The sequence below is a fragment of the Globicephala melas genome, chromosome 12, assembly GCF_963455315.2.
Source record: "Globicephala melas chromosome 12, mGloMel1.2, whole genome shotgun sequence".
NCBI classification, from domain to species: Eukaryota; Metazoa; Chordata; class Mammalia; order Artiodactyla; family Delphinidae; genus Globicephala; species Globicephala melas.
The window spans coordinates 1291225-1315207 of NC_083325.1; the positions used below are offsets into that span (position 1 = coordinate 1291225).

The 23983-nt window shown below is 42.1% G+C and overlaps 1 protein-coding gene across 17 annotated transcripts in view; it reads right to left on the minus strand.

Moving 5' to 3' along the window:
• CCDC138 (coiled-coil domain containing 138) overlaps positions 1 to 23983 on the minus strand; it is a 66687-nt gene that overhangs the window by 32618 nt on the left and 10086 nt on the right. For 14 of the 17 annotated variants that reach the window (XM_060309743.1, XM_060309741.1, XM_060309740.1 and 11 more), the window contains 6 exons: positions 23299 to 23418; positions 20391 to 20468; positions 20171 to 20278; positions 17541 to 17705; positions 12220 to 12336; positions 2928 to 3120 (listed from right to left, as the gene is read on the minus strand). In XM_060309743.1, the coding sequence (XP_060165726.1) occupies positions 2928 to 3120; positions 12220 to 12336; positions 17541 to 17705; positions 20171 to 20278; positions 20391 to 20468; positions 23299 to 23418 (781 nt within the window). Of the gene's footprint in view, positions 1 to 2299; positions 2469 to 2927; positions 3121 to 12219; positions 12337 to 17540; positions 17706 to 20170; positions 20279 to 20390; positions 20469 to 23298; positions 23419 to 23983 lie in introns of those variants that run through there. The other 3 variants (XM_060309739.1, XM_060309738.1, XM_060309748.2) reach the window with 2 other exon arrangements.

The following is a 23983-nucleotide window of genomic DNA, read 5'->3' on the forward strand; positions in this document are numbered from 1 at the left end:
CAACGATCACTACCTGCGTCGATTCTCAGGAACAATCTACCCACACTGTCCAGTCAGTGGAACAGGAAATCACCTTACAGACCCACATATTTTGGGGTTATTAAGCATTTAATATTATGTGTATCATCCAACACATCTATTCTCCATTGTCTCTACTGAATTTACCGATATTGTAACAGACACTTCTATTTTATAAGTAGGAGATGTCCTCTCACCCAGTCTACTGTTTAATTTAAGAGCTTTTCTTACGCTTGCTTTTTTACTTTTCCCGGAACTTGCTGCAGCGCGTGGCAAGACGGCGTGTGCCTCAATCCCCTTTCCCCACACGTGCACCACCGCCCCTAACGGCGCTTCCTAGGTGCCCTCCTGCTCTCCTGGCTCTTCCTCGGCTTTCTGGCTGAGACCCAACGGCCCCCTTCCAGTCCTCAGGACCTCTCTGGGGCACCTGACAAGTGAAGGCTGACAGGGGACCAGGGGACCAGCTCCACAGGGGCTGGCTTATGATTCCATGTTCTTAAAAAACTGACTTGGACCAGGAAGCAATCAAATTCATTAATTCAGTAAGTGCACACGAAGTGCCAGTTGTGTGACAATTCGGGACTATTTTCCTATTATAAGGCTTTATATCAATATTACTCATTTTTATTACTACACATCACAGTTGTTTTACAATCTGCGAAGGCAAAGCCTCCGCCCCAGGCTGCTATTTCACTTGTTTCCTTTAAATTAGCACACTCACTGCAAATATTCTTTCAAATAAACTTTTCTACTACTCTCTCAGCTTACACAAACCATACTGGAATTTTAATTGGTACCATTAGATGCAGCCACCTGGGGTGTCTTATAGATTCTAATAATACTCTTGGTCTTCCCGGGTAAGAAGAACGAAAGTCCTTTATCGCTGCCCTTTAACTTCGGCGATAATCGTTACCAACCTGCTCATTCACCCATTATTCACCAAATCTTTACTTATGTCCTGTTGTATTTCACAACAGATGAGGTTTTACAGATCCCATGTTAGATTAATATCCACATTTTTTACATTATTTTGTTTTGCTTACATGAACAAGATCTCTTTTTTTCACACATTACAGCTGCTTGTTACTGATGGTCACGGTAGTTACGCTCTAGTCACGACAGCAGTCAAAATCAACGGACTTTTGTGAATTTCCTCTGGAGCCCGTTTTCTGAAACCCAGATTAGGCCTTAGACCACTTGGGCTGCTGTAACACAATGCCAGAGACTGGACGGCTGGGAAAGGACAGAAGGTCCTGCTCGCAGCTCTGGGAGTCTGGGGTCGAGGTGCTGCTGGTTTGGCATCTGGCGAGGGCCCTCCTCCTCCTTCACGGTCTTCTTGCTGTGTCCTCGCGTGGTGGAGGCCCGAGGGAGCTCTGTGGGGTCTTGTTCATCTGGGTACCACCCTCACGACCTGAGCGCCTCCCAAAGGCCCATCTCCTGACACCACCTCCCTGGGGATTAGGGTCTCCTCAGGTGAACTTTGAGGGGGACACACATTCAGACCACAGCATACTGATCTCTCAGCCAGTTTCTCTGACTGTCAGACTTACACAGAGTACCCATGAGTTACCAGTTTTCTCTATTCCTTTCCAAGGTTCATTCCCACTTGTTTAAGGTCACCACAGGTGGTCAGCACGGCCAATACTGTGCTGCACAGAAGGGGGACAGGAGGCACCGAATCCCTTCCTGCTTATTTCTCCTTTCCATTCGCTCCATCGGTAATGAATACCACTTTGTATCAAATGACGCTATCATGTATGCTGACATGCGGTGGACTCTGGCTTGGCTAATACCCCTTCTCACAAACAACCTTTCAGGCAGTTACCACCCTATCTGTTAAGAAAATAAGAGTCACAGTTTGGTTTTTCCCTTAAATTCCTTATAATCAGGAGAATATACTTCAGAGAAAGTAGGCAAAATAATTGACCACCACTGCGCACTTAAAAAAACAACCAACCAGACTGAGTTATATAATTTAACAGGGAAGGAAGAAAGATGGTCTATTTATTGTTTGACTACATTGGTATCACTCACCTTAACACAAATTCTCATATTTAATAATCCAAAAAAGATAACTACTTATAGCTGTATATCAAAACTGTACTAAAAACGGCCAACTTTGATGGAAACATTTTTTTTTTTTTGGCTATGCGGCATGCAGGACCTTAGTTCCCCGACCAGGGACCGAACCTGCGCCCCCTGCAGTGGAAGCGCGGGGACTTAACCACTGGACTACCAGGGAAGTCCCTGAAGGAAACATTTTTAATGCATTCATTTCCTCGTTCCCTCGTATACATCAAGCATCAGGCTGGGTGCAGGGTGTACAGTGGGCAACAAGGCGGTAAACTTACACACGAGTGTGGGGGCTGAGAAACCTTTTCTGTGAAGGGCCACGTAACAACTTTATAGGCTCTGGAGGGCAGGCTGTCTCTGTTGCCAGCTACTCAGCTCTGTTGTTATATGGCAAAAACAGAGACAACAGGAAACAAATGAACATAACTGTGTTCAAATAAAACTTTATTGACAAAACAGGTGGTGGGCCACATTTGGCCCATGGGCTCTAGTCCGCCAGGCCCTGCTCTAGTGGGAATCAGTAAACTATTAATAGCAATCTCAATACCACGCGGGAAACGTAAGGGCAGTGGCAGCAAAGGTTGCTATGGGCACGTGATCTAAGAGCATCAACAAGGGCCTCTGGGAGGGGCAACAAAGCCAACCCACCACTCATTTTTCTCAAATTCAGCAATTAAAGTAGTTTCTAACAGTGGGTCACAAGTATAAAACAACTTAAAAGCTCATTCTGAAAATGTAAAATATATTCAACTATAGTGTAAGAACTGCTCCACTACGGAGGATTCTCTTCTGGTTACTGACAAGAGATTATACCACAAGCACATCTGAAAGCTTACCTTGTGTGACTGTTTTGAGAACAATTAGAGTTGATAAAAATCTCAGTGGTAAACTGGAGCTCTTAAAGAAAGCAGCTGTCTTTGGTTTACTCTCCCCAGAATGCTCGAAAGAATTACCCTGAAGGCCCTTGGTCACTACTCCTTTGAATATGTCTTCACCCAGTCGCCTCAATGTTGACGTCATAGTCGAATGCTGTTAAAAACATGTACTGTCTTAGTACACTTACTCAGGTTCAGAAAATACGTATTTCAAATACTACAATCCAATATATGAACTAAAAATAAGCCAATCTTTTGCTAACTAAAAACAGATCAAATGGAGCTGGAAATATGCAAGACTGGAAAGCAGTAATTTTATAATCAACTTGAAAAAAATATTTATACTACATATTCCTCTAAAAGAAATGGGTACAACTAAGAAATGAGAAACAGTAATTTCCAAAGAATTAAATTAGGAGAAGCACTATGACAAGATTCCATTTCACAACATCTAAGAGCAGATCGTGAGAGAGCTCTGGCACAGAGCAGCCAAAGGAACAAGGAGAGGCTTGTGGGGTCTGGGCTGCCCGCCTCCACCACTGCCAAAGAGCCCAGCATCCCCCAGTGCCCGCTCACACTGATCATCTAGCGCCTCGCTGCTTCGCAGCCCAGTCAGATGGTAAATGTCACCACGATTGCGATACATTTTATCCATTTCAGAAGAAAAAAATGCTGGGTTAGAATCATGGACAATTCTCAGGGCGAATCAACTCAAACAAGAAAATGAGCAAAACAGAAATGATGGCATATTAACTCCCTCTAAAACAACACAGGCTCTGACGGTTTTCCACAAATACGGTAAGAAGCCAACACAGGAAAAGCATTCAAACTGCTGCAGATGGGAGTGCTGAAGCCACACTCAGAAATAACTTAAAATTCCCTTTGTTATAAACCCGTATCACTGACTTTTGTAACAGCTTCCCCCATCTTCTGAGGATTTCTGACCCATCTGTACCCAGATAAGCACTGATCTTGCAATGTGGATAAAAAGCATCAGCTCTAGAATTTCTGCACATAAAATCAGAGGCAGATATACTGAGATTTTATGAGTGTCAGAGGCCAACTGATGTGGTGAGTCGCACAAGCAGTGCCACCTAATTCACATATATCATCAATAAGCTTTTGATATCATTAGGAAGAGATAATACATTTGTGCTTTAAAGCCTCAGCGTGAAAAGGTAATAGAAGAAAATATTTCAAAATCCTACTCAGAATAATGCATTAGGAAGACAGGATTAAGGGAATTTTGCTTATGTCTAAAAATAAGCTTTTTGTTTTCCTAAACGTGTGTTGATACTACTTCCCTCTAAGTGGAAACAGAAGAGAAACCAAAGTCTCTGCTGAAGAACGTGATGTCTCACGCACCTGTGCTCAGTGCGGCTCAGGACCCGCCTACGGGGGTCGCTCGCCCCAGGACTTCACCCATATTTTATAGGACAGGTTGCCTTCTCTACTATAAGGCAAAAAACATGTCAAAAACAACTTTGACCCGCCCCCCAGGTTAACAAACTTTTTAAAGTAGAAAATAAGATTTCTGGCCACAAGACTGAGCAGGTATTACCTCCCCCAGTCTTCCTGCTCTGAAGACAACTAAACCCCCTGGACATTGTACAGAAAACAAACACCAGATGACTGAAAGGCGGACAGAAGAAAGCAGGCTGGCTGGGGCCCCAAACACCCAATACGGCTTCAGACTTCCCAGATCTGGAGCCGAAAAAGCGGCCACCAAAGGATAGAGAATGCCCACCCTAACGCCAAGCGCTGATCTCTGGCCACAGGGCGGCAAAGGGCAGACCTGCGAGACAAAAAACGTGCAGACAAGACTGCGCTCCAGCCAAACACCACAGAACAGCCCGTGGCCCAGCCCCCCAAAGCCAGCAAGGTCGTCAGGAAGGCGGGGACTCCCACCCCCGCCAGGCGGAACGGCAGCGTCGGCGGAGGCCACGTGGGAGCCGTGAGGCGCCCCCAGCCCCACCCCCACCGCCTCCCATGGCCACACCGGCTGGCGGGGAACCAGGGCTTTGACTGAGGAGGCCCCTCGTCTGCAGAGCAGCGCCAGCCAGGCGAGACAAAATGTTTACTAACATCCGGAGTCTCGTGACACAGTGCCGGGATGTCCAGTTTCCAACAGAGAATCACTAATCACACCAGAAGGACCTCAAACTGAATGAAAAAGGAAAACCAGTACTTGCCAACACCAACATGACAAACACGCTAGAGGAGCTGTGACGAAATGAGAAATTACAGACATTTTTGAAACAAATGAAGAAAAAAACAGAAAATCTCATCAAAGAAAAACAAAGTCTAACCAAAGAAAATGTAAAGAAGAACCAAATAGAAATTTCATAACTGAAGCCACGACGACCAGGACAAGCCCTCAGTGAGCTGCCTGAGCAGCAGAGCAGAGAGCAGAGGGAAGGGCCAGCGAAGTGGGAAACACAAGAACAGAGACTGCCCAATCTGAGCAGAAAGGGGAACAAAAGAAGAGACTCGAGAAGCTGAGGGACCGTCACAAAAGCTGTGACAGCAACGACAATCAGAGCCCTGGAAGGAGCAGAAAGCCAAGCGGGGCCAAAGGAACAGCTGAAGGGGCGGCGGCTGGAAGCCATTTGCAGAGGTTGAGGCAGCTGAGCAAGCCCCAAGGAGGACAGACCCAGAGACCAACGAGACACAGCGCAGCCAAGCTCATGAAAACTGAAGAAAGGGAACAAAACCAAAAGCAGTGTCAGAGAAATGAACATACACGGGAAAGCAATTCAAATGGCAGCAGACTTCTTAACAGAAACCACAGAAACTGACTAGAAGGAATTGGCACAACATTTTTCAAATGCTGCAAGAAGAGAACTGTCATGCCCAAATCTGAAATCCAGTGAAAATATGCTTTAGAAATGATGGGGAAATCAGAGCATTCTAAGATGAAGGAAAAGCTTCTGCACAGCAACGGAAACCGTAAACAAGATGAAAAGACAACCCTCAGAATGCGAGAAAATATTTGCAAACGAAGCAACCCACAAGGGATTAACCTCCAAAATATATAGACAGCTCAGCAACTCAAGAGCAAAAAAACAAACAACCCAATCAAAAAATGGACAGAAGATCTGAATAGACATTTCTCCAAAGAAGACATACAGATGGTCAAAAGACACACGAAAAGATGCCCAACATCGTTAATTATTAGAGAAATGCAAATCAAAACTACATTGAGGTATCATGTCACACCGGTCAAAATGACCATCCTCAAAAAATCTACAAACAATAAATGCTGGAGAGGGTATGGAGAAAAGGGAAGCCTCTAACACTGTTGGTGGGAATGTAAATTGGTACAGCCACTGTGGAGAACAGTATGGAGGTTCCTTAAAAAGCTAAAAATAGAGCTACCATATGACCCAGCAATCCCACTACTGGGCATATATCCCGAGAAAACCACAATTCAAAAAGACACATGCACCCCAGTCTTCACTGCAGCACTATTTACAATAGCCAGCACATGGAAACAACCTAAGTGTCCACTGACAGAAGAATGTGGTATATGTATATACAATGGAATACTGCTCAGCCATAAAAAGGGATGAAATCATGCCATTTGTAGCAACATGGGTGGACCTGGAGATCATCACACTAAGTGAAGTAAGTCAGACAAAGAAGAACAAATATCATATGATATCGCTTATATGTAGAATCTAAAAAAAAAAAATGATACAAATGAACTTACTTACAAAACAGAAACAGACTCACTGACTTAGAAAACAAACTTATGGTTACCAAAGGCGAAAGGCTGGGGGAATAAACTGGGAGTTTGGGATTAGCATATACATACTACTACATATAAAACAGATAAACAATAAGGACCTACTGTATAGCATAGGGAACTCTGCTCAGTCTTCTGTAATAACCTAAATGGGAAAAGAACTTTAAAAGGAACAGATACATGTATACGTAGAACTGAATCACTATGCTGTACACATGACAATAACACAACATTGTTAATCAACTATACTCCAACATAAAATAAAAATTACATTAAAAAAAAAAAAAAAAGACAAGACAGTTTGTCATCAGACTGCCTAAGGGAAGCTCTCCAAACAGGAGAGACGGAAGAAGGAGCTTTGAGACATCGGGAAGGAAGAGCACGGTGAGCTCAAACACAGGTGAGCAGACAGACTTCCCTGCTCATCTTGAGGCATGTTCGACAGCTGAAGCAAAAGTGGTAACACTGTGCAGTGTTAGATTTGTCCTCAAGAAAACTACTTTATCAGAGCCTAACCTACTGGAGTTTTATCGGAGTCCAATCAGCCTAGGGGAAGGGAAATGACACCCAACTCCAGTGAACTCTACGCTCCTGCCCCACCTCAGGGGCAGAAGACCCGAGAAGCACCTGTGAAGTTCACAGGCCAGGGACACGCGCTCCCTGGAAGACTGAGACCTGATCACACAGCCAGAGCACTCCCCTCCACACACCTGCCACCACAGCACTGAAGGCCTATCTGCAGCAGCTCCAGGGCACAGTGCGGCACGTCCAGGTAGCAAGGAAGACACGAGGCACACAAAAGGCAAAGCACAGTTTGAAAAGCCAGAGCAAGCAACAGAATCAGACCCGAATACGGTAGGAATGCTGGAATAATCAGCCTGGGAATTTGAAACAACTATGATTAACATGCCAAGAGCTCTAATGGAAAAAGGAGACAACACAAAAGAACAGACGGATAAGATAGGCAGAGAGATGAAATTCTGAGAAAGAACCAAAAGGAACAATAGAGATGAAAACCACTGAGAATGGAGAAGAGCTTTGCTGGGCTCATTAGTGGAATCTACGGGGCTTCAGAAACAACCTCTGAGCTTGATGATACCTTCTACAGAAACTTCAGAAACTAAAAAGCAAAGAGAGGGACTTCCCTGATGGCGCAGTGGTTGAGAATCTGCCTGCCAATGCAGGGGACACGGGTTCGCGCCCTGGTCCGGGAAGATCCCACATGCTGCGGAGCAACTAAGCCCGCGAGCCACAACTACTGAGCCCGTGTGCCACAACTACAGAAGCTCACGTGCCCAGAGCCTGTGCTCCGCAACGAGAGAAGCCACCACAATGAGAAGCCCATGCACCGCAACGAAGAGCAGACACTGCTCACCGCAACTAGAGAAAGCCCGTGTGCAGCAACGAAGACTCAACGCAGCCACCCCTGCCAAAAAAAAAAAAAAGCAAAGAGAAAAAAAAAAGACTGAAAAAATGGAACAGACTATACAAAAATTATGGGACAACTACAAAAAGTGTGACATACAGGTAAGGGGAATACCAGAAGGAAAAGAGAAAAAGAAACAGAGTACTTGAAGCAATAATGACTTGAGAATCTCCCTCAAATTAATGTCAGAAACAAAAACACAGAACCAGGAAGCTCAGAGAACACCAACTAGGATAAGTAGCAAAAGAAAAAATAAAACAAAACACTACACCAAAGTGTATCATAAACTACAGAAAATAAAAGCTAGGGACTTCCCTGGTGATGCAGTGGTTAAGACTGTGCACTTCCACCGCAGGGGGCACAGATTCAATTCCAGGTGGGGGAAGTAAGATCCCACATGTCGCGCAGCTGGAAAAAAGAAAGGAAAGAAAAGCTAATGAAAAGAATCCTAATAGAAGCCAGAGGAGAAAACAGCTCACCTATAGCAGAGCAAAGATAAGAATTACATCGAGGTTCTCTTCAAAAACCACATAAGCACGAAGAGAGCAGAAGGAAATATTTAAACTGTTGAGGGAAAAAACCCCGCCAACTTAGAATTCTATATACTGCAAAATTATCCACCAGAAATGAAGCGGAAATAAAGATTTTCTCAGATCAACAAAAACTGAAGGAATTTGTTACCAGTAGACCTGTCTTGCAAGAAATACTAACAAAAATTCTTTAGAGAGAAGGAAATTATATATCTTGGGAAACTTGGATGTGCATAAAGTAAGAGCATTAGGGAAGGAAGAAGTGCAGGTAAAATAAAAACACTTATTTTTCTTATTCTTAATTGGTCTAACAGATAACAGTTTGTTGAAAATAATAGCAACAATGTATTCGATTATGTATGCATGTGTGTGTTTATATGTGCATGTGTGTATAACATATATACACACGTGTGTGTGCTTATGTATAGGGGTAATGAATGACAGCAATGAAACACAGAAGGAAAGAATTAGGAATATTTTGTTCTAATAAGGTACTCAACCACTAAAAAAAGTTAAAAAAGTAGTACAATTGACATGCTAAAAAGGATGGAAAGTAGACTATCATATGTCCAGTTAAAGCCACAAAAGAAAGGAAAAGAGCAGAAGAACAAAGAACAATGTCAACAAACAGAAAACTGACAACTTGGGTAAATATTAACCGAACAGTATCAATAATCACTCTAAATAACAACAGTCAAAACACACCAAATACAAGAGACTGTAACAGAAGATCCCTATACACTGTGTACAAGAAACCCACTTTAAATCTAAAGGCACATACAGATTAAAAGTATTCAACAAATGGATAAAGAACGATATACCATGCTGACAGTAATCACAAGAAAGCTGGAAGAGCTTTGAAATCTTACTTTCAGACAAAACAGGCTTCAGAGCAGGGAAAGTTACCAGGGACAGGAGGGGCATCACATAGTGATGAATGGGTCAATTCTCCAAGAGGGTGAAACAACACCTTGGGTACGGTGATCACTTTTTAGATACAACACCAAAGGCACGATCCGTGAAAAATAACTGATAAGCTGGACTTATGCAAAAGTGTGTGCAAAAGACACATCTGATACAAGACTGTTATCCAAATATACAAAGAACTCTAAAAACTCAGCAATAAGAGAATACACAACCCAATTAGAAAGTGCACAAAGGACCTGGACACCTCACCAAAGAAGATATACAGACGTCAGGCAAACATAAGATGCTCCACATCATATGTCATCAGGGAGACGCAAATTAAAACCACCGTGAGATACTGCTACACACTATTAGAAGGGCCAAAACCCAGAACACAAACAACACTGAGGGCCGGCGAGGATGTGAAGCAACAGGAACTCTCATCACTGCTGGTGGGAATGCAGAATAGCGCAGCCACTTTGGAAGACAGCTTGTAGTTGCTTAAAAAAAAAAAAAGTATATTCTTACCATACTATCCAATAATCATGCTCCTTGATATTTACCCAAAGGAGTTGAAAACTTATATCCACACAGAAACCTGCACATGGATGTGATAGCAACTTTATTCATAATTGCCAAAACTTGGAAGCAACCAACATATCTGTCAGTAGGTGATGGACAGATAAACTGTGGTCTATCCAGGCAATGGAATATTATTCAGGGCTAAAAAGAAAAGGGTTATCAAGCCATGAAAAGACAGGGAGGAACCTTAAACACATATGACTAGGTGAAAGAAGCCAATCTGAAAAGGGTACACACTGTATGGTTCCAGCTCTACGACATTCTGGAAAAGGCAAAACTCTGCAGACAGTAAATGGACTGGTGGTTTCCAGGAGTCAGGGGTTGGGGGAAGGCAAGAATAGGCACAACACAGAGGATTTTTAGGGCAAACGATTTTTTGTATCAAATTATTCTGTACAATGACGGTTACATGCCCTGATACATTTGTCAAAACCCAGAGAACGTACAACACCGAGACTGACCCTGATGTGAACCTCACACTGTGGGTGATGATGACGTGCACGTGCAGATCCATCGACTGTGACAAAGGTCCCATCTGGTGGGACGCTGGTAGTGAGGAGGCTGTGCATGTGTGGGGGCAGGGGTTTACGGAAACTCTCTGTGCTCCATTTCGCTGTGAACCTAAATTCGCTCTAAAAAATAAAATCTATATATTAAAAAAGCAACATAAGAAACCTTCATGGTGATGAAACTCTTCTGTTACCTTGACTATAGCCATGTCAGTATCACGGTTGTGGTACTGCAACTAGTTTTGGAGTATGTCACCTTTGCGGAAATGGAAACAAGTGATCGCTCTGTTATTTCTTATGAATACAAGTGAATCTACAACTATCTCAAAATAAAAAGCTTAATTTTTAAAAAAGTACTTGCAATTAGACAATTGTTAAAACTGAAATGTTAAAAACCCATCAGTAAATGTTGACCAAACGAATGGGAGAGTGCCAAGAATGCTACTTTTCACTAGAAAGTGGGTGCAGGCTGGCAGTGCACACAGAGTGGTGCTGAGTGGCGATCTGAAGACAAGAACAGAGTACAAATTATCTGAAGAAAAATGAGAAGACTCTTCTGGAAGGAAGATAAAACAAAGTTTCACTCAATTCTGTGAGTCTAGCCTTTTGCGGCTGAGAGCAAGCATTCAGCCGACCTTTCTCAGAAACCATCACGTGAACAGCAAAGTCAACAGTGACATTAACCGACCAGCTAATTTCTATAACTTTGGTGAGACACATAGTTAAGGTCAACTGTGTGTATGTGTGTGTATGTGCTTGCACGTGTGCACGCGCACACGTGCTCACGTACTCGCTCATGTGCGCCACGAAGGCAAAATATTTAGGAAATCCTCAGAAAGCCATTTTCCCTAAACCTCAACCATCCCACTACTTAACCACCAGTCCTGCACTTACTAGTTTAGCCGTGTGCTTCCTGAGCTCCACAGGACCAAGAGTAAGCTACCCGAGCACTAATTTGTTTTTCTCCATTTTTAACCAAATGAAAGCTGTAACAGCATTTATCAATACTAACTGGGAAAGTAACATTTTACAAACCTACTACAACTCATAGCACAATTGGTTATATATGCACGTCATATTTGGATTAAATAACCCTTACGTGAGCTGGTAACACCTAGCCTTCATTTTATAAGATGCTGGAATAATTTTCCCTCTTTGATTAGGTTATCCTAATAATCACTGTTCCATTTAGCTAGTGTGTGTTTACTGGCATAAAGACAAAAAACCAATTTCTGTTACCTTCAGAAGAATATGAAAAACTATAAAATAAATAATGAGGCGGGGGGCGGGCAGTTGGTTTCAACAATAACCTAACGCAGTGAAACTCCTTATTACACAATTCTGAAACTCAAAAGCAATGTTACACCCTGAATCCGATCTACAGCATCGAGAAATAGGATAGTAAAAGAGGAAAGAAGAGAAAGTGGTGAACAAAGCAATGGAGGCGAGGAAAAGTCCCGAAACAGAACAGGACGTGTGGGGAAAGCTGTGCGAGAGTAAGACCAAGAGCAAAAGGGTTGTACTTGCAGACAGACTCCCGTTCACCAGTTACCTGTGTTCCGGCATCGAGCTGCCTTAGAGACCAATATATAAACTTTACAAAAGGCTCGTGAAGCTTGGCATTCACAAAAGGCATCCACTGTAGCTGCTCTGTCATCACAGGCAAAAGCTAAAGATAAAATGATGGAAAATACAAAAACACACACTATTTTTAGATGCCTGAAATCAATTACCACAATTTTCCAAAAATTATCTTTTTCCAAAAGAAAAAAAAGAGTTCTCTAACAAAAAATCTTCACTTTAAAACCGTACGTAACACAATAAGGAAATATGTACTTGAAACATTACGTGTCTACGCCCTTGACCCAGCAATGGCACATCTAGGATTTTAAGACTAACCTATAAAAACACACCCTGAATCTTAAATGGTTAAATAAACTTATGGTGCATATATAACCATTAAAAATGATAATGGCATCTATATTTATTGCCATGGCATATTCTGGGGTTATAAAAGCAGGTTACAAAAAGTGTAATAAGATTCCACTTACATAAAATATGTCTGTATGAATTTATATTGAAAGAGATAAGATATTTTTAAAAAATATTAACAGTGAGATTTCAGTAACTGAAGTGATATTTACTTTCCTCTTTATAGGCCTGTCTTTCATAAATATCTTAATTAATGTCAACTTATAAAAATAATGCAAATCTTTAAAAAAGGTATTTATGAACGCTGCTTCAACAGTATGTCATTTTGCTGAAAGATTAAGATCATAGCGATACATTCTAGTTCTGTGAAAAATGCCAGTGGTAGTTTGATAGGGATTGCATTGAATCTGTAGATGGCTTTGGGTAGTATAGTCATTCCACAATGTTGATTCTTCCAACCCAAGAACATGGTATATCTCTCCATCTGTTGGTATCATCTTTAATTTCTTTCACCAGTGTCTTATAGTTTTCTGAATACAGGTCTTTTGTCTCCTTAGGTAGGTTTATTCCTAGGTATTTTATTCTTCTTGTTGCAATGGTAAATGGGAGTGTTTCCTTAATTTCTCTTTCAGATTTTTCATCATTAGTGTATAGGAATGCAAGAGATTTCTGTGCATTAATTTTGTATCCTGCTACTTTACCAAATTCACTGATTAGCTCTAGTAGTTTTCTGGTGGCATCTTTAGGATTCTCTATGTATAGTATCATGTCACCTGCAAACAGTGACAGCTTTACTTCTTCTTTTCCGATTTGGATTCCTTTTTTTTCTTTTCCTTCTCTGATTGCTGTGGCTAAAACTTCCAAAACTATGTTGAATAATAGTGGTGAGAGTGGGGAACCTTGTCTTATTCCTGATCTTAGTGGAAATGGTTTCAGTTTTTCACCATGGAGGACGATGCTGGCTGTGGGTTTGTCATATATGGCCTTTATTATGTTGAGGAAAGTTCCCTCTATGCCTACTTTCTGCAGGGTTTTTAAATTGAGTTATTTGTAGTGAGGTTGATGGACTTAGAGTGTGTCATACAGGGTGAAGTAAGTCAGAAAGAGAAAGACAAATACCGTAGGCTAACACATATATATGGAATCTAAGGGGAAAAAAATGTCATGAAGAACCTAGGGTAAGACGGGAATAAAGACACAGACCTACTAGAGAATAGACTTGACGATATGGGGAGGGGGAAGGGTAAGCTGTGACAAAGTGAGAGAGTGGCATGGACATATATACACTACCAAACATAAAACAGATAGCTAGTGGGAAGCAGCCGCATAGCACAGGGAGATCAGCTCGGTGCTTTGTGACCGCCTGGAGGGGTGGGATAGGGAGGGTGGGAGGGAGGGAGATGCAAGAGGGAAGAGATATGGGAACATATGTATATGTATAACTGAGTCACTCTGTTATAAAGCAGAAACTAGCACACCATTGTAAAGCAATTATACTCCAATAAAGATGTAAAAAAAACATGGCAAGAAAAGAATGTTTGAAAAAAAATAATAATAAAAGCTAGGATATAGAACCATATGTAATTGGACCCCAGATGTGATAAATAAGGTATAAAGATAAACCTCTGAGTCTGGGAGGACATATATGACCTACGCACTCCTCCGGAAACACCCCACCCTGGCTTCTGTGTCACCAACTTCTCCAGCGACACCCAGCTCTCCTCTACTTCTCGGGCCACTACCATTCTCTCCTGCTGGCTGGTCCTCATTCACCTGACCATTAAATACCGGAGTTCCTCGACTCAGTGCTAGCCAGTCCGGACTCACAACCCCCATGTCCACACGCCCAGCTCGGGCCTCTCCGCAGAGCCCCAGCCCCCGGAGCCACACCTACACCCACACCCACACCCACACACGCACTCCAGTGTCTGCAACTCAACTCATCTAAAACTACCTTACCAACAGTGGAAGCTCAAACCCAGATCTCGTGTAGTATTTCCTACTTGCAGTGAACGCGACCAACGTTCATCCCGGCGCAAAGTCAGGAGCCTGGGTGCCAACCCTGGGAGCCCACCTTTTATACGGGATCCATCACCAGTCTCGTCAATCTTCCCCCCTAAACATTCTCTAGACGGCCCATTTCCAGCTCACAGCCACACTGTCCTTCCCCTGAACCACCTGCGTTTCCTAAGTGTCCTCCAGACCCACTCTTGCATCTCTTCGACCCTCTTGCCGCATCACAGAAGACACGACCCTTTGAAAGCATAAACCTGACGCTATTTTCTCCTGAAAGCTCTTCATTAATTTCCTCCTAGTCTTAGTTATTTTCTAGAATGAAATTTCAAGCAAAACTGAAAACTTACAGACATCCGAAATTGAGTACTTTTGTGGATGAACAGAATTTGATAACCACCTACTCTGTTAAGGTCATAGTCACAGGAACATTTTGTATTCTTAATTCCCCCACCCTTAAATTACAGTATTTAAAACTGGTGAGGAAGGAAAGTCTTCCGTTGCAGAGAGAAATCTTTCAACTGGGACCACACATAGGTATACAAGATAAAGTACACAGAACTATGTATAAAGTGCTTCTGTCACAAACAAAGTACATAACACGGGGAAGCACGCAGGAAAATCAGAAGTGTGAGGTTACCAGCATGAAGCTGGGGAAGGGAAGCGAGGGGAGGGGGAGGAGGCGGAGTGTCCCAGGTCTACGGACCCAGGGGACGCCAGGAGCAAGAGCGCCTCGTGCGGGCCTGGTGTCCTTCCTGCCTTTCACGGCGGCGGTGGTGAATTTGCCGGTAATCGTTTTAGTGAGATATAATTCACACACCATACGAGTCACCCATGTAAAGGGTACAACTCAGTGATTTTCAGTATATTCAGCGAGTTGTGAAACCATCGTGAGAATCCGTTTGAGAACATTTCCATCACCCTCCCCCCCAAGAACCCTAACCGTTAGCAGGCATCTCAGCATCCTGTCCTCACAACCACTCGGCTACTTTCTCTACACTGATCTACACGGTTCCAGGATTTTCATATAAATGGAATCACACAATATGTGGTCTTTTGTGACTTGCTTCTTTCACTTCCAGTATTTTCAAACTTCACTCACGCTGTAGTATGCATGGATACCTCATCCCCTTTTACCACCAAGTTACATTCCACAATCTACATACACCATTTTACTGAGCCACCTGTCAGCTGACGGGCATCTGGGCTGGCTCCACGTGTTGGCTATCGTGCGTCATGCTGCCATGAACATTCGCGTATGAATCTATGTGCGCACACGTCTGCGTTTCTCTTGAGTACACGCCTCAGAGTGGAGCAGCGGACTCGTTTGGTAAATCCACGTTTCACCTTCCAGGAACTGCCGGGCTATTTTCCAAAGTTCCTACTACACCTTTTTACATTTTCACCAGCAGCGCACGAGAGTTCCGATTTCTTCACATCTTCGTCGATGCTTGAGATTCTCTGGCTCTTTTATTTTAGCCATCCCAGGGGGTGTGAAGTGACAAAACAAAGGGACCCGGATTTGCATTCCCCAAATCACTAACGTTGCTGAGCGTCGTCGGACACGCCTATCGACCATTTGGGTGAGTGTTAGAGAACCGTCTATTCAGGTGCACTGAGCATTTTCAATCAGGCTGTCTTTAATTACTAAGTTGTAAGGTCTTTTTGTTTAAATACTCAAGATGGAAGTCCCTTATCAGATCTGATTTGAAAAATATTTTTTCCATTCATTGGGTTGCCTTTGACTCTCACGATAGTATAGTTTGAAGCATAAAAGTTTAAAAAAAAGTTTTGACTCAAACTTCACTTTTTTTTTTTTTTTTTGCGGTACGCGGGCCTCTCCCACAGTGGCCTCTCCCATTGCGGAGCACAGGCTCCGGACGCACAGGCTCAGCGGCCATGGCTCACGGGCCCAGCCGCTCTGCGGCATGTGGGATCCTCCCGGACCGGGGCACGAACCCGTGTCCCCTGCATCGGCAGGTGGACTCTCAACCCCTGTGGCACCAGGGAAGCCCCCTCTTCCTCATCTTCAAAGCCACTGAGGATGCGAGGATGCACTGAGTGTCTCACCTACTCTTCTGCCTCTTTTGTCTGGCCTGAAGTGCTCACGTGATTACTGGACCCACCCAGATCATCCTGATTAATCTCTACTTGAGGGTCAGCTGATTAGTAACCTTAATTTACTTTTTCCATGTAAATGTGACACATTGACAGGTTCCAGGGCTTAGGTTATGAACATCTCCGGGGCCATTATCCTGCCTAGCACAAAAAGCATTTAGGAGAAGCTTTTTAGGTAAGGATGAAAACCGGAAATAATTTCCTCAAATGAAACCCTGGCCTGTATTTATTAATTCGTTAAACCAAACAAACAACTTTAGATATCCACTCTTCAGAGTTTTAATGTATTTCTTGTAGAATGCAACCGTCAATCTCTAATGACAATTTATACTGACTGGAAATCCTGAGTATCGATATCCAAATTAACGTCTGTAATTTAAGAAAATGGTCATTGCTCTTTGTTAATGAGAAGCCCCTTGAAAATACTATTTAATCCTTCATGACAAAAGGCAAAATAAAATTATTTTAGTGGGATTTGGATCCTAAAATGATGTGTATCAGGAATTGTTCCTATCACTGATTATCTGCCTAACTCTGATACACAATTATTTTGCCATTTTTGGAGTAGGTTTTCAATTTCTGGTCTGCCTTTAAAAAGAAATTTCCATCATGTTACAAAAAATATAAGTATGAATTAATTTTTTTTTAGTATGAATTAATTTGAATTAAGTCTGAAATGAATCTTTTTAGAACTATTGGTATAATCGACTTTCTATCAAAAATACTTTCAATATTTTTTCTCTTGTAAAATGTACCACTCTTTCAATCTTCGTGTCTACTGAGTCGTATATTTCAAATTAAAAAACAAACCTTCACACACTTCTCCTGAATATCATTTCTCTGAGAAGCAAATGTGGGTAGTGCCTTTTCACCATCCATTCCAGATTCTTCATGTTTCAATCTGCTAAGGTGATGATCCGAAATCCAGTCCATGAAGACAGTTAAAAGTTCATAAACTTGTCCATTAAGTGGTACCTATATGCAAAAAAACTAAATCAAGCACTTCTTTCAATTCACAGCTTCCTAAAACTTCAAAGGCAAGTTTTAAATTTGGTAAGTGATTATGGCATAATTTATCTAAAACACTAAAACATGTATTGGATGACAAATCTTCTCCAAATGAAAGAAATTCCAAATCAAATATCTCTAATTAATATTAGAAACATGTTAAATGCTGGTTGACAGAAGGGGAGAAACCCACCATAACAAGGAAATTGAAAGAACTGCACCTTATAACCAAAAGAGAGAATTTTCATTAAAATTCTTTACCCAAGTTTGATAATGGAGAAGAGTAAAATTGGCCTTAACTCAAGAGCATGAGCCACCATAACTAACAGATTTGAACAAATTTAAAGGTCTCAAAAGCTAAACAATTTCCACGATGAAACTTCATATCTTCTTTTTCCTTTACACCGTAACATTCTATAAATAGGGTATGAAAAATTTTTCCTGGAAATCCTGTTCTCTGAGAGTCCACCAAAATGGGAGGAAAACAAGAGCAAACTGCCATGAAAAAACTATAAATTCAACTAAGCTGATTTCCGTGTTCCTTCAAATCACTTTCAGTCACTTCAATTCAACATTTATCACACACTTCAACGGGAGCTATGCTAGATTTAATTTTAGACAGAGAAATACAAAAGCAAATTAATAAAAAGGCAAAATTAAGCAGACAGCAATCCACAAAAACAGAATCAGATGAATGAAAACAAAGTTATACTATTCTGACCAAGAGTCACTTTTAACCTTCTCAATTTTCTTCAAATAGGAACTTTTGATGAAAACTGCAATCATCTTGACTAACCTGAGTATAAATCTCCACTTTTTCCAATTTACTTTATTATTTGTTTTTAATTAAAAAATTTTTTTCATGGGACTTCCCTGGTGGCGCAGTGGTTGGGAATCTGCCTGCCAATGCAGGGGACACGGGTTTGAGCCCTGGTCTGGGAAGATCCTACATGCCGCGGAGCAACTAAGCCTGTGCGCCACAACTACTGAGCCTGTGCTCTAGAGCCCGTGAGCCACAACTACTGAGCCTGCATGCCACAACTACTGAAGCCCGCATGCCTAGAGCCTGTGCTCTGCAACAACAGAAGCCACTGCAGCGAGAAGCCCGTGCTCCGCAACAAAGAGTAGCCCCTGCTCGCCGCAACTAGAGAAAGCCCACGCGCAGCAACAAAGACCCAATGCAGCCAAAAAGAAAATAAACTAATTAATTAAAAAAAATTTTTTTTCCACAGCCAGCATCCATGACAGGAAAAAGGAGGTGGGGGAGTTAAGTACGATCTGTTCCAACCACTAAACCCTCTGCGCACAGCCGGGGCCTGGTAGAGGTGAGGGCAGGCGGGGCGGCCACAGGCTAGGGCAGCCCCGTTGGGAGTGCAACGTGGGGCCCAGGAGGGGTCCCTGCAGGTCAGAAGGGGCCCCTGGGCCTGGAGCCCCCGGGAGAGCCACGCGGCCGGTGCTGCCACCCTTGCTGTGACTGCCGTGCTCCTCCTGGACGAGACGCGGAGGCCGGGCCAGCGATGCTGTGGGCTTGGCTCCCTATCCGCCCCACGTCGATAGTCCGCCCCGAGATGACCTCCCACCGCAGGTGCCGGAGGGGACACAGGCCGGGTCCTCTGTGCTCTCGGCAGCACGGCCCAGAGCCGCGGCACCTCCCTGCTGACACCCCGCAGCACCGCCAAGCGGGGGCCCCAAGAGCTTGGCACAAGCAGCTCCCCCAGGCCTGGCCCTGCGGACGGACGAGGTCCCCGGCCTTCCGTCGAGGAGGTCCCGTGCGTGGACCCCTGCGCAGGGCTGGGAGCGCGGCGGCTCCTGCTTGATCCGCGCCGGCCCGTCACAGGCCAGACGGTGCCCGTCCCACGGCAGCTCCTGCCTCTGCTGCTGGGGCTCCCGTTGCCATCCTTAAACAAGGCCATCCGCCCAGTTCACTTTATGAAAAACTACAGCATTTATCAAAACCACTGAAGCCCAGTGAGGTATCACTACCCACCCACTGCAAAGGTCAAAATAAGAAAGACTGAAAACACCAAATGTTTTTTGGTGCCATAAAAGCTGACAGCAAACTTTTTAGCCAAGTTGTCACACACATTGCTGGCAGGAGTATGCATGGCGTGACCACTCTGGAAAACTGGCAGTTGCCCCCCAAATTAAATATACCTCTACCTTATGACCCAGAAATTCCAGTCTTGGCTATATTTCCAAGAGGAATGAAAATACATGTCTCTAAAAAGCCTTATACATGAATATTCTTAGCAGCTAAACGTTTTGTTTTGTTTTTGCAAACAAAAGCATATCTGAAATATTATAGCAATAGTTTTCTACAAAGAAATTATCACAGTGAATCCTTTCACACTAGGAAGAATGTTTGCTAAAGGGGAAAAAAAATAAGGAAGAGAAAAATGTCCTGGCATTCCAATGGAGAAATCATATCATACCTTATGAGGTTTTGAAACTGGTACTTTTTCCTGTTTTAAACTTTTTGCTTCGTGAGCGGCGTGGGGATTTCCTTTCAATCTCTGTATTGTCATAAACTCATACTTCCTCTGTGACAGTACATATCCGTGAATTAAAAGAAAATTATATTAAAAGTGAGAAAGTCCAAAGGCAGTCATTTTAAATTTCACTTGTGTCTCAAGAGAAGAGCAGGTACCTTACCTGTAAATTATCTAAACGAGCTTGAACTCTCTTAGCCTGAACCTCCAACTTCCTGTTTTCTTCACTTACTTCATTTAACTAAGGTAGGAAAACATTAGATATTTCAATAGAAACCTCAAGCCAGTTTCCTACTGAAGTTTTCCCAGTGTACCATCTTATCTAGTCTGTGTTACCAAGCAACATAACGTAACAGACAGAGGTAGCGTCCATGATTAAAGATCACAGCTAAAACCACCATTTGGTCCTAAAACATTAAGAGTTTCTAAGAAAGTTTACTTCATTCTATGAAAAATGTGCAAGTCTCCTAACATCTTACACGTATACATTTTAATAGGAAACGTCTTTTAGTTGAACTTTTTATTGAAGTATAATGTATGTACAGAAAAGTGTACCAATCATTAAATATCACCATAACGAATTACTGCGACTGGAGTAAATGTATCTGTTAATTTAGGAAAACTGACATCTTTACCATATTGAGTCTTCTCATCCCTGAACACAACATAGCCTTCAACTTACTTCGGTCCTCTTTAGTTGCTTTTAATTAACATTTTGCACCCCTCAGTATGCATGTTTTATACATGTATAATCTCTTTAGATTTATTCCTGGATAGCCAATGCTTTTTGATGCTACTACCCATAGTAGCTTTCAATAAACATTCACTACTTGATTATTGTTGATATACAGAAATACACTTGATATTTCATATACTGAACTTATACCCAAAGATTCTCCTAAATTTGTTTAATTCTAATAACTTGTCTGTATGCTCACTTGGATACTTACTACATCTGTGCATAATCATGTCATCGGAGGATAATTCTTATTTCTTCCTTCCCGACCCTGACTTTCCTCTCCTCACTGCACTGACCAGGACTTCAGCACAAAGTTCAACAAAACAGTTAACAGTGAGCACCTTTATCTTGTTCTGATCTCAAGGGAAAAGATTTCAATAACGTACATTAAGTGTGATTCAGAAGTTGGTTTTTTTTTTTTTTTTTGTAGGTACTCTATGAGAATTAAGTTCTCTTCTATTACTAGTTATTATCTTTGGGCTGGTGCTGAATTTTAAATCAAGGAATTATACGATTTTTCTCCTTTTATCAGATGATGTGTTAATTTTCAAATGATAAATGACCCTGTATTCCTGGACCAAGTCCACTGAGTTGTATTACACTTTTTGTGTACCTCTGGATTCAATTTGCTGATATTAAAAATTTTTGCATCTGTACTCATGGGAGACTGGCTTGCATTTTTTTTTTCTTCTTGTAATGTTCTTGACAGGTTTCGTTTCAAGGTTATGCTGGCCTCATACAACAAGAAAGGGAGCATTTCTCTTTTTCTGTTTATGTAAATAAGGTACATGATATTTCCTCCTTAAAAGTTAGCCAGTAGTCTTATGCTCCTTCTTTGAAGGTAAGGTGTCTTATTTTTCTCTGATTTTATCTTTATCTAAAATCTTCGTGTCTTAAAATAGCGTGCTTGTATGGTTTTCCTCAATATTTACCCTGCTTAGGGTTCACAGAATTCCTTAGAATCTACAGGTTGGCATCTTTCACCAGCTTTGGATATCACCTCTTCACATATTACATTTCTGCCTTATTAACTACTTTTGGAACTCCCGTGTTAAACTTCTTCATTATGTCCCACATGCCTCTCTTGTGAATTTTCCAACCTTTCCCCACTCCTATCAATAGGTTCAAACTCGTAATAATGCACACTTCCCGTCACCACACACTCATCAAACACACGCAAGATTATCAAGGATTATATCCACCTAAGAGACAGGTATGGGCAACAATGCACCTATACTAGCAGTTAAAGAAACCCTTCTCAAAAAAGAGCGCTCGCCTGAGACTGTGATGGGAAAAGGCAGTCTCTCCAGGATAAGGAGGCTTCCAGACAACCGTGAGTCAAGTTCACACGCTAATTGTGGGAGGTTAGACCTGATTCAGAGAAGCCAGGTCATCAGGTGAAGTGAGAAATGGGGGACCTAGTTATCACTGCCAAGGGGAAAGGTCGTAACAAGTAGTGAAGAGCACACAGCTAGCCAAGGGATTCCAGGAGCCCAGTTCTCTCTCAGAGTACGAGCTCACCAACATGTTGGAACCCACGAAGTTCCCCAGCCCAAGGCCTTAACCACTAAAGTGACGAGCTTCACCTGCTTCTGCTCATCTATGCGTCCCTCCCCACGAACACACACAATCACTCTCCTGTCCCTCTTCCACAGAGCCCGTCACTTTCACGTCTTTCAGGCAAAAACTGGCAAAGGGAAGTGAAAAAAAAAAGTACAACTCCTAAGAATTTGGTGTAACTTGAGTATTATTAAGCACGGAGCTAAACCACAGTACTTACAAACGTAAGGGTAGTGCACCGTGACACAGTGGGCGTGAGCTCACACTCCACTTACACACGTAAGGGCAGTGCACTGTGACACAGTGGGCGTGAGCTCACACTCCACTTACACACGTAAGGGCAGCGCACCGTGACACAGTGGGCGTGAGCTCACACTCCCCAGCACAGGATCAACACATCACAGACACTCCAAAAACAAAGAGTGGTGTGTTACAGCAGGTGCAAGAACAGCACAAAGCTACAAACCAGCACCTAAAGTACCCAGGTTAGCAGGTTTTCTTTTGCTTGTTTTTAATCTAGTCATTGCTCTTAATAGTTTAAAAAATTTCAAGTTGTCAAACGTCTCAGCTGGTTGTCAGAACAGATGATGAGAAACCAAGAGCTTAATAATACTTTATTTATATTTGGAAGTATTTTATAATAAAGGTAACAAATAAAGATAATCAAGGTTTTCTCTAGCCAGAATATGTTCTAAGATTTTGACTTACAATTTGTTAATCTATATAGTTCTAAGAATGTCTTAGAATCTAATATAGATAAAATAGGTCTTACCTGTTTTTTTAAGCTATCATTCAATTCTTTCAATGCATCAAAAGAGGACCTTAGCCTCCTGCTTTCTTTATTTCTTTCCTTAAGAACTTCAGTTAAGCGCTCAACTTCTGCATCGTGTTGCTAGGAGGGAAAAAGTACAGATTCTATGTCACTAATGCCACTGAACATAAATTAATTAAAAATTAAAACTCCTTGAATCACATGGACTTTAATCAGTGTATTTAAGCATAACGACTAATAATGCAAATGATTTATAAAAACTGTATAATCAACCAAACTAATAACAAAACATTAAAAGCATATGTTAAGTACCTATTAAAACATATTACACAAATTAATTAGCAATAAGGCTACTTTCTGTTTCTGCTCAGAAAAATCCACAACAGAAACACACTGAAATAATTTCTATTTGACATCATGGAATGATAAAACAATGAAGGATTTCTGATCCTTTTCAGAGACTAGTTAATTATTCATAGCTTTGTGAATTAAAATTTAAGGTTTAAATTACCCTTGTGGAGTAGAAGTAATATTCCACAGAACAAACTAATTTCTTGTTCTCATAAATTAGCTAAAATTGTACATCTCAAGAAACTTAAATACATAATAAAATTTCCTGAGACCCAAACTATTCGACTTTCCTTAACCAGTTTTATAAATGATTAAAATCAATTTCCCCTCTAAT